The following is an 11,138-nucleotide window of genomic DNA, read 5'->3' as shown; positions in this document are numbered from 1 at the left end:
AAAGGAAGGCTTCCACCCATTGTAAAACTCACTTTTGAATGTAAATGTTATATTGTTGAGATCACTCCATAACTTGCATTTGTAAGTCACTTGCTAGAGCTTCCCTAAGGAACCTCCTCTAGCATTCCTCCTCTAAGATTGACCTAACCTTCTTAGAGTTCCACCCTCACGAATCAAATTCACCACCACCAAATCACCAATTCTGCTACATTACTTTCGCTACTCCTCCATGGAGCTTCCTTGTTCCATCAAACTCGCAAATGGATGCTCGTCAAACTAAATTGAGAAAATAATGTAATTGTGCTCACATCATAAACAAAAATCAATCATCATTATGTTTAAATAAGGTCATAACCCAACTCAAGATACCTAGTACACCATTAATATCAAGTTTTTAAACAATAATATTAATTTCTAGGGATATCTTGTTGTAATGATTGAACATTGATAATAAAACATGTCCAACAACAAACCTATTTTTGAATTTGTTTATCATTGACACGCAAAACCTCACAGTTATCACATGTTTATTGTTGACAAACATAATATTATTAAATATTGAATATTAAAAGGAGTGTTGTTTCTTCAATATCAAATATTTAAAAATAAATTATATTATAATTATATACATTTCAAATTAGAATACCAAATAAAATTTCATGAGAACCAAAACATTTACTAAATTTGCAACCATTAATGAAACCTAGTTGATAAAATTTAAAAATATTTTTTAAAAAATATGAAAGGAAAATAAATATTCAAATTAAAAATTATTTTAAATGTCTATTTACTTTAATTTTTTAAATTCTAATGAAATCTCTTTTATATATATATATACTAATAAAATTCTATTCAAAATCATACAAAGGACAAATTAAACTAAGAGTAATAAAATTTTAATATAGATCTTTCATCTTTTGAACTTCAGTATATGTTGGATGGTGATAAAAAATATTCATGACGATTACATTAAATTATTATATTATAGTAAATAAAATTTATTTAGAAAATTATAGTGATAAAATTAGACATATGATAATGAATTAGAAAATCTGGGAATCATCAAGATAAACATGTTCTTCTCCATCTCCTACACTAGTGTAGGAGGTAAAAGCACTTTTGTTTGCACAGATGTGTCTGGTAGTACCAAAGTCTACCACCCACTTGCTAACATTGGTCATTAGATTTACTTGTGAAAAGACTACAACTATAGTATCTTCCTCTTGGGTTATATTTTCCCTAGGAGGATTGTCGTTTCTTGCTCTACGCCTGCACTGAGGTGCATGATGGCTTGACTTCCCACATACGAAGCAATTACCCTTTTTCTTAAAGGTAGGGTTAGATCCATTAGGACGGGAATCTTGAAAATTGTTTTTTCCTTTTGTGATTAGGTTTGTTCTCGTACCTTTTTAAAGCAGATTTGTCTTCTACCACGTTTGCCTTTGCAGATAATGCTTTGGCCCTTGCAGTAGAACACTCCTTCCTATTAGTATCTTCTATTATGATGTGTGTAATGAGCTCTTAAAGCGTCATTTGCTTGTGCTTTTGTTTCAACTGTTGTTTATAGTTAGTCTAGAATGATGACAATTTTTCAATCAAAAGTTAAGAAACAAACTCATCAGGCAAAAGTATGTTCTCTACTTTGATATCTTCAAGTAGCTTGTGATATTCGTTAATTTGAATCTTGATTTCTTTATCTTTGATCATCTCCTAGCGGTAGTAATTCCCTATGACTAACCTTTGTCGGACGACATCCTCAGCAATATATTTGAGAATCAATGAATCTCAAATTTCTTTTGCTTCTTTATATGAGCAATACACATCAAATAAATCATTAGACAAGGCACTAAGTAAGGTGTGTCGGCATACCTTGTTTGTTGGTCCATTCAAAATAGCATCCCAAATACCCCTATCAACTGATTCTAAAAATATTTGCATTCTAACTTTCCAGAAAGGGTAGTTTTCACCAGTGAAAAGTGGAGGTCTATTGATAGACGCACCTTTAGCAAAAGTTTGGTTTGACCCTACCATTTTCGAAAAATTTGAATAACTATCAAAGCAAGCTCTGATACCAATTGTTGGTATCGCGCAACGAAATGACTAAACAAGGGTCAAAAACCAAGAGGGGGTGAATTGGATTTTTATAAGTCTTGACAGGTTTTAAAATTTTTTCTCAAAATTTAATTGATTAACTTAAAATAACAGTTACTTTAAATCCAAGTGTAGATAAATAAAGAGGTTAAGGGAGGAAGATGCACACTAATATTTATATTGGTTCAGATCAAAAGACCCTACGTCCAATTGTTAATCTCTTAAACAAAGAGATTAACTCAATCACTATAATAATCATATTAAAATAGATTATAAAAGAGTAAGGATTAGAAAACACCTCTCTTGAACAACCACAAGAGATGAACAAAAGCTCCCCCTAAATCACACAAAGGATGACCAGCTTACCTAGCAACAACACAACACTCAATCTTCTAAGAACTTTACTTAGAAAAAGTTATCACTCACTCACACTAGGCTTTTCAAAGCAATTTTTAAGAATCTCACAAAGCAACACTTCGTAGTCACAACACAAGAACTCTAAATCTTTAAAAGGTTGTTTGAAGTTTGGAAACTGAGTTTTAGTTAAAGAGATTTTCATAGACTGAGTTAGAAATGAAGAGTTTAACTAAAACTGCCTAGGATAATCGATTACCACTTAAGATAATCGATTATTCCAATGATTTTCGAAAACAAAGTTTTGTAGTGTTAATCGATTATCCAAAATGGTAATCGATTATCTTATGTACAAATTTGAACAAATATTTTTATAACTGCTAGTGGTAATCGATTACTAGAAATGGTAATCGATTATTTCGAGTCGTTTTTCAAGAGCCAAGTTATAACTGTCAGTGATAATCGATTACCATTCGTGGTAATCGATTATTTTAAGTGGGTTTTGAAAAATAAAATTTTTTGAGTTGGTAATCGATTATTATAAGTTGGTAATCGATTATCATACTGATTTTTGTGAAAAATGATTTTCTCTTAGAGGAGTTGCGAGCTGGTTGTTGTTCTAACAATTTTGCACCTAACTAGAAAAAGTTCAAGTCTATTACAATAAGAATCTTTAAACATAAACTATATTGTCTTCAATATCTTCAAGTGTTTTCTTCAGCATCTTTATCATCATCAAAATCTTTTAATCAATCTTCTTCTTTTGTCAACATTCTCCCCCTTTTTGATGATGATCAAATATATGTTTAAAGTTTCTGAAATTCCTACATTTAAACAACTTATGGGAAAGAAATAGTGAGACAACCCTTTAAACTTTTTCTCCCCCTATTTTAATCAGAAGATAAAAAAAGGTCTCATGAAGGAGAGTAAGAAAACACCAGACAAATATAACATAGAGAATTTGTTATTTCAAAGAGAAAGTCATTACACAAGAAGCAATAACATTAAATTAAACAACTAGATCTCCTAAAATTATTCACTCATGTCATCATCATGAGTGAATGCATCAAATTTTGTTTCTAAATTGGAGAGTCTAGTATTGACTTCTCCAATGGACCTAAGGACTTCTTCATGGCGAGATGTAGATAGAAGGAAGAAGTATTCAAGTCTTTGATTCACGCCAAGAATATGGTCTTCTAAGGAGGTGGAGGATCTTGTTGCAGCATTGCTTGAAGAACCAACATTGGTTTGAGGAGGGACAGGAGCTAGGGAGGGAGTTCCTTCATCATCTTCATAGTTAGGAACATCATCTTTATGAACATATCCACCTCCAAATTGCACAATCTTCATTTTCTTGAGAGAAGAATCAGAGATTTCATTTGAAGGTGAGGTGCTGTGACAGAGTTCCCCCTCGGTTGGAACCTGTTTGTACTCACAGATGCGAGATATGAGAAGAGAGTATGGAAAAGGATATTGGGTAAGCTTCCTTGCCTTAAGCATGGTCTCCATAAACAAAATTGACCAATCAATCATAATATGATTCATTAAACAATAGATGATCAGTAGGCCGACTTCACTGCATTGAACATGATTGGTGCCACGTGAGCACAAAATCCAGACAATGAGATAGTGCAGCAGCCTTGCCTCAGTTATGAGAGGGCCAACCAATAACTTTTTGCTGATGTGCAAATCAGGCTGCATTAAAATAGACTGGTATTTAAGAATTCTATTGAAGTCGTCGATGTGAGTAGACAAGATGGATGTGCAGTCAGTAGAAGGAGGAATTCGTGCTACGTTAGTCCAAATATCATCATCAAGAATGATCTCCACTCCCTTGACTTTTGTATACCCAATGTTTCCCCTGAATTTGAGGTTGTAATGGAAAATGCGAACAAGATCGGGATAGTAAACACCTTGCATTTCTGTGAAGAATCGAATGCCTTGTTCTTCAAAGAGATCAGGCCCGGAGAATCCTTGGTTTCGGAACTAGCCATTGTTGATGAAGTTGGGCGTTTGCAGTGGTCTTTCTTTGAAGAGGGTGAGAAACTCAGGGCGCCTACTTTCATCAGAGATCCAACCATCAATGAAGGCATCTCTCGAGGGAAGATTAACAGAGGATGAAGGTTGAGCACCTCGTCGACGAGTGGGAATCTTTCTGCGTCGTTCTGCCATTGATTTGTAGAAAAGGGGTTTTAGGGTTTTGAAAAAAGGGAAAAATGATTTTGGATGTTTATGAGTGAATAATGGGTTGTGGAAGAAGGATTTTATAACTGAGAGAGGGAAGAACGGTTTGATTTTGTGATTTGATTGAGAATCTAGCCGCTACAACGGCTAATTGAGGAAAGGTTAACGCGCAACGACGAAGAATAATTGATTACCAAACGTGGTAATCGATTATTTGCTCATATTGCAGAGTCCAAAATGGGGCAATGAAGATGGGTAATCGATTATTCTTGAAAATATTTGCTCATAATCTGGAAAATAAAATGTTTATAGAAGTTTGGTAATCGATTACCGTAAGTGGTAATCGATTATTTGCTCATAACCTCAGAACCCAGAAACAGAAAGAGGACTTGGTAATCGATTACCATAAGTGGTAATCGATTATTAACGCTGTTTTTCAAAAAATTTTATAAAGTGGGAATTTATGCATTTTTGTTCAAGTTGGTGCATTTTTAAGACACTACTAAAATTCCCAGATCTCTCCTAAGTTCATAAAATCTATCTTTGGCTAAAGGTTTGGTAAAAATATCAGCTAATTGGTGATTTGTATCTACATATTCTATCTTATAATTGCCTTTACTTATGTGTTCCCTTAAAAAATGATGTCTAATTTCAATGTGTTTTGTCCTAGAGTGCATTATGAGATTTTTTGTTAAATTAATAGCACTAGTATTATCACATTTCAAAGGTATATGATTTAGAAAAATATTATAATCTTTTAACTGTTGTTTCATCCAGAGAATTTGAGCACAACAATTTCCAGCAACTATATATTCAGCCTTTGTAGTTGACAAAGCCACGCAGGCTTGTTTCTTGGAGTGCCAAGAAACTAATGAGCTTCCTAAGAGGTGACAAGTACCACTGGTACTTTTTTTATCTATTTTACAGCCACCATAATTAGCATCAGAGTACCCTATTAAACTAAGTGAGGCCCCAAAAGGATACCAAAGTCCAAAAGATATAGTTCCTTTAAGATATTTTAAAATTCTTTTTACTGCTATAAGATGTGATTCCTTGGGACTGGCTTGATATCTAGCACAAACACAAATAGATTGCATAATATCAGGTCTACTTGCAGTAAGATATAAAAGAGACCTTATCATACCTCTAAACATAGTTTGATTTACCTCAATACCTGATTCATCTTTATCCAAATAGCATGAAGTTGCCATAGGAGTACTTGTTGCTTTAGCGTTATGCATTTCAAAAATTTTAAGTACTTCCTTACAGTATTTAGATTGAGATATGAATGTCCCTTCTTCCATTTGCTTAATTTGCAATCCAAGGAAGAAGGTTAATTCTCTCGTCATTGACATTTCAAACTCACCCTACATTATACTTGCAAAACCTTCACATAGAGATTTATTAGTTGATCCAAAAATTATATCATCAACATAAACTTGAACCAATAAAATGTGTTCACCTAACCTTTTAATAAACAGAGTTTAGTCTATTTTACCTCTTTTGATGAAGGCGTGACCACCTCCTTAGAAGCTCCCTCAAGAAGGATCACTAGAAGCATGTCTAGAGGGGAGTCTTCTATTCCATCACCTTTATCTTTGTTTTGCATTACTTTAGTTTGAATTCCCTAAGTTGGTTTCTAGTTGACTTATTTTGGTTGACTTGTTGACTTTGATCCAAAGTTGACCTTTGACCAAGATTAGATTAACTTAAACCAACATGCTAATCCTTGTTTGTCTTGTTTTGTAGGTAATTAAGAGAAAGTAGAGCATGGCTAGGTGGCACTTGGTGATTGAAGCACTTGGATGAAGTGGAAGAGAGAGGAAAGCAAAAAGCATAAAGCAAAAGCAAAAGTAGACATGTACCTTGTCTCCTTTTGCCTTTGTGGTTTATGCCTTAGAAGCTCACTTGGTCTCCTTCCTCTTTTGGCCTAGAATCCTCATGGGAAGGCCTCCACCAATCATCTCCCTTCACTTGGCCAAGACTCACTCTCACATTAGGTTTAGGGTTTGCTAGTTAATCCTTTTTCATGTTTTTGTATTTGCTAAAGGACCCCTATGAACTCCTATTTAAAGGGTGCTCCTTGTCTTGTAAAAGGGTTGAACATTTTGAAGTAAAAACACTCTTGTGTCTCAACCATTTGTGAGAGTTTCCTCCCTAGGGAGTGAATACTTTTAAGCCTTATCTTGCATAGCAAGTGGCGGCACATATCCACTCATCTTCAAGGTTGTCATGGCTTCTAGCCTAGCCTTGTAGTGGCGTGCTTCTCACATTTTTACCATTTCTTTCCTTTCCATTTTATGTTTTCTTCTTCCTTTAATTGTTCTTGGTTTTCTATGGTTTATGTGCTTTCCATTTCCTTTTTGTTTTGAATCAATCCATCATCTTCTTTTCTTGAGCTTTGTGAAAGGAACCTTCACATCTAGATAGCTTGCTATCTTAATGTCTAGTGGGGATTTCACATAGCTTTCTTAAGCAACTCACACCATATTCAATAATCTTAAAAAAGAATAAGATAATCCTTCATCATCTTTCAAAATCATTTTCAAGCAAAAATGTGCTTAAGCGTTCATACCATGATCTAGGTGCTTACTTTAAACCATAAAGTGCCTTTTTTTAATTTATAAATGTGATTTGGAAATTTATAATCCTCAAAACCAGGAGGTTGTTGAACGTACACATCTTCTTTGATAAAATCATTTAGAAAAGCACTTTTGACATCCATTTGATATAATTTAAATTTCATAATAGAGGCATAATCAAGAAGTAAGCGTATAGCTTCTAACCTTGCAACAGGGGCATATGTTTCATCATAGTCTATACCTTCTTCTTGTTGATATCCCTTTGCCGCAAGCCTAGTCTTATTCTTAGTGATATTTTCATCCTCATCCATCTTATTTCTAAAAACCTATCTTGTCCCAATCACTTGAAGTGATTCATTTCTTGGAATCAACTCCCATACTTCATTTCTTTCAAATTGATTGAGCTCCTCTTGCATTGCAATGCACCGTTGATCATCTTGAAGAGCTTCTTGAACATTCTTTGGTTCAATCTGTGAAACAAAAGCAACATTCATACATAAATTATTCATATTTCTAGTGATTACCCCTTTTGAAATATCACCAATGATGTTGTCTAGAGATAGTCCTCTTTGTGACTTCGAGCATTTTTCATGATCTTCAGATTGAGGAGGTGGATTCTCATTTAAATACATTTCATCAAGGGCCTCCTGAATATATTCTTCATCACCTGTAATTTGCTTATTTGACTTAAGAGGGTTCTCCTCAAGATCTACAACTTCATCAAAGACAACATGCATGGATTCTTCAACATTCAAAGTTCTTCGATTAAAGACTCTATATGCTTTACTAGTAAGAGAGTATCCTAGAAATATTGCCTCATCACCTTTAGAATCAAATCTTCCTAAATTTTCTTTTCCATTATTTAAAACAAAACATGTGCATCCAAAAATTTTAAGATGAGCAACATTTGGCTTTCTACCTTTAAATAATTCATAAGGAGTAATTTTTAAAATAGGCCTAATAAGCATTCTATTTAAAACATAACATGCAGTACTCACAGCATCAGCCCAGAAATACTTTGGAACATTATATTCATTTAGCATTGTTCTAGCTAGTTCATCTAAGGACCTATTTTTCCTTTCTACAACTCCATTCTGTTGAAGTGTCCTAAGTGCAGAGAAATTATGCAAAATTCCATTTTCATCACAAAAGTTTTCAAATGATTCATTTTGAAATTCTCTACCATGATCATTTCTTATAATCTTGATTTTCAAATCTTTTTCATTTTGAACTAATTTTGCAAATTTTTTAAATGCTTTAAGGCTTCACTTTTTAAGGTAAGAAAGAATGTCCAAGTATACCTAGAGTAATCATCAACAATGACAAGAGCATTATAATTTCCTCCATAACTCTTAATCCTAGACGGACCAAACAAATCCATATGCAACAACTCTAGTGGCTTTGAAGTAGATATAATATTTTTTGAATGAAAGGATGATCTTACTTGTTTTCCTTTTTGACAAGCAACACATAATTTATCTTTTTCAAACTGGATTTTTGGTAAACCGATTACTAAATCCTTAAAAATTAATTTATTCAATTGTTCCATGTGAATATGAGCAGCCCTTTTATGCCATAACCAAGGATTTTCTTCTTTTGCAACGAGACATGTTAAATTACTAGATGATGCATAATCAAGATCAATCAAATAGATATTGTTATGTCTGATACCTTTCAGAGCAATTTCCTTAGAATTCTTTTGATGGATAGTGCAGTAGTAACTTTCAAAGATAACTTTGAGACCTTTATCGCATAGCTGACTGATACTGAGGAGATTGTGCTTCAGTCCTTCTACAAGTAGCACATCCTTGATTTCCAAGGTATCCCCTCCACCAACATCTCCAGTTCCAATTATTTTCCCTTTGTTGTTATCTCCATATGTAACAAATCCTTGATCCTTTCTTTTGATATTCTTGATTTTCCTTTTATCACTCGTCATGTGTCTTGAGCATCCACTGTCAAGGTACCACATTGATTTTATGGATTTGGAAGTTAACTACAAAATAAAAAATAATTTCTTTAGGTCCCCATTAACTTTATTGGGTCTTTGGGGTTAGAGGGATATACCAATTATCTAACAATAGGCATCCAAGTATACTTCCCATTCGGAACATCATAATGTTTTATATTGCATTTATTTTATGTATGTCCTTTTTTCATGCAATGAAAACAAGTAGTTATACAAGTATTTTTAAAGTGAGCAGTTCCTTTTTCTACCCACACTCTGCGAGTCCTTTTAATTTTATTTTTAGGAACATATTTGTTTCTACTTAAATTCTTTTTTTCATAAACATGTTTTTCAAAAGATTTATTTTCTAAAGCATCTTTAAGTTGATTTTATAAAATCATTAAATCAAACATATAGTTTTTGCAAGATGCACATTCAACTGTCTCAATTTCTCTATTTTCCAAACTTAAGATTTTATTTTTTAAAACATTTTCTTCTTCAAGAGATTTTTCAAAATTGCTCTTTAATTCTTTAAAATCACTTTTTAATTTTTTGTGAGCAATATCTAGTTTACTAGATTTAGCAAACAATTCTTCAAAGACATCATAAAGAGAATCATAATCATTTTCATTGTCAGAGGAGCTTACCTCACTATCAGAGTGATCATCTTTGGCCATTAAGCAAAAGTTTGCTTCTTCCTCATCAGATCCTCCAGAGCAGTATGAACTTGAGGCATTATCTTCCCATGCTATGTATGCCTTTTTCTTATAATATTTTCTACTTTTCTTTTCATCACTCCTTTTTGAATTTCGGCAGTCTGCTTTTACATGACCAGTTTCTCCACATCCATAACATTTAAAGTTTGAGGAGGATCCTTGATTCTTCTTCTTATTGCTCTTGAATTGATTTTTGCCTTTGGCCTTCATGAACTTTGTGAACTTCTTTATCATGAGACTAAGATTCTCATCATCATCATCATCAGAATCTTCCTCCTCTTTTTGCTTCTTTCCTTTGACAACTTCAGTTTTGAAAGCAATATTCTTCTTTCTTCCTTGATATTTTTCATCATTCAATCTTCCCAGTTCAAGCTCGTGCTCTCTCAATTTTCCAAAGAGAGTCGCCATGGTCATTGTTGCAAGATTCTGTGACTTCATGATGGTCGTCACCTTGGGCTGTCAAGTCCTATTCAAGGATTTAAGAATTTTTATGTTAAGTTCATCAGTATCAAAGGTTTTACCTAGCCCACTGAGATAGTTGACGATGTGTGTGAACCGCTTCTGCACATCATAGATGGTTTCTCCCTACTGCATGAGAAACATTTCATATTCTTGAATCAAGGAGTTCTTTCTAGCCCGTTTGTCATCATCAGTTCCTTCATGAGTCACTCGAAGGATTTCCAACATCTCGCGTGCACTAGTGCAAACAGAATTTCTGTAGAACTCATCAAGAGTTAGAGCAGATGATATGATGTTTCTACCTTTAACATCATATTGAGATCGCCTATTTTCATCAGCAGTCCATTGAGTAAAAGGCTTTGGTTCCTGCACTTCATTAACAATGTTAATAGGAACAAATGGTCCATTCAAAACAGCATCCCAAATACCCCTATCAATTGATTCTAAAAATATTTGCATTCTGACTTTCCAGAAAGAGTAGTTTTCACCAGTGAAAAGTGGAGGTCTATTGATAAACGCACCTTCATCAAAAGTTTGGTTTGACCCTACCATTTTCGAAAAATTTGAATAACTATCAAAGCAAGCTCTAATACCAATTGTTGGTATCGCACAACGAAATGACTAAACAAGGGTCAAAAACCAAGAGGGGGGTGAATTGGATTTTTATAAGTCTTGACAGGTTTTAAAATTTTTTCTCAAAATTTAATTGATTAACTTAAAATAACAGTTACTTTAAATCCAAGTGCAGATAAATAAAGAGGTTAAGGGAGGAAGATGCACACTAATATTTATATTGGTTCAAAT

General features: G+C 33.6%; 1 protein-coding gene across 1 annotated transcript; it reads right to left on the bottom strand.

The window, feature by feature from the left end:
• Positions 1-10,460: 10,460 nt before the first annotated feature.
• Positions 10,461-10,886, bottom strand: LOC146886949 (uncharacterized). Its single transcript, XM_085671948.1, has 2 exons — positions 10,800-10,886; positions 10,461-10,700 (listed from the first exon to the last, which is right to left on the bottom strand). Exons 1-2 carry the CDS (start codon positions 10,884-10,886, stop codon positions 10,461-10,463), a joined length of 327 nt encoding a protein of 108 aa, XP_085528074.1.
• Between the last annotated feature and the right edge of the window lie 252 nt (positions 10,887-11,138).

Source organism: Vigna unguiculata, chromosome 4, assembly GCF_037176805.1.
Source record: "Vigna unguiculata cultivar grain cowpea cultivar isolate G323 ecotype 2 chromosome 4, ASM3717680v1, whole genome shotgun sequence".
Lineage (NCBI taxonomy): Eukaryota > Viridiplantae > Streptophyta > Magnoliopsida > Fabales > Fabaceae > Vigna > Vigna unguiculata.
Note: the sequence above shows the minus strand (reverse complement) of the source record. Positions and strands in the feature narration are given on the sequence as shown.

Excerpts from the sequence above, each read along its gene's own strand:
- LOC146886949 (XM_085671948.1), bottom strand. The coding sequence starts at position 10,886 with ATGGTAGGGTCAAACCAAACTTTTGATGAAGGTGCGTTTATCAATAGA. Across the intron at positions 10,701-10,799 it reads AAAACTACTCTTTCTGGAAA|GAACCAAAGCCTTTTACTCA; the intron begins GTCAGAATGCAA and ends AATGAAGTGCAG.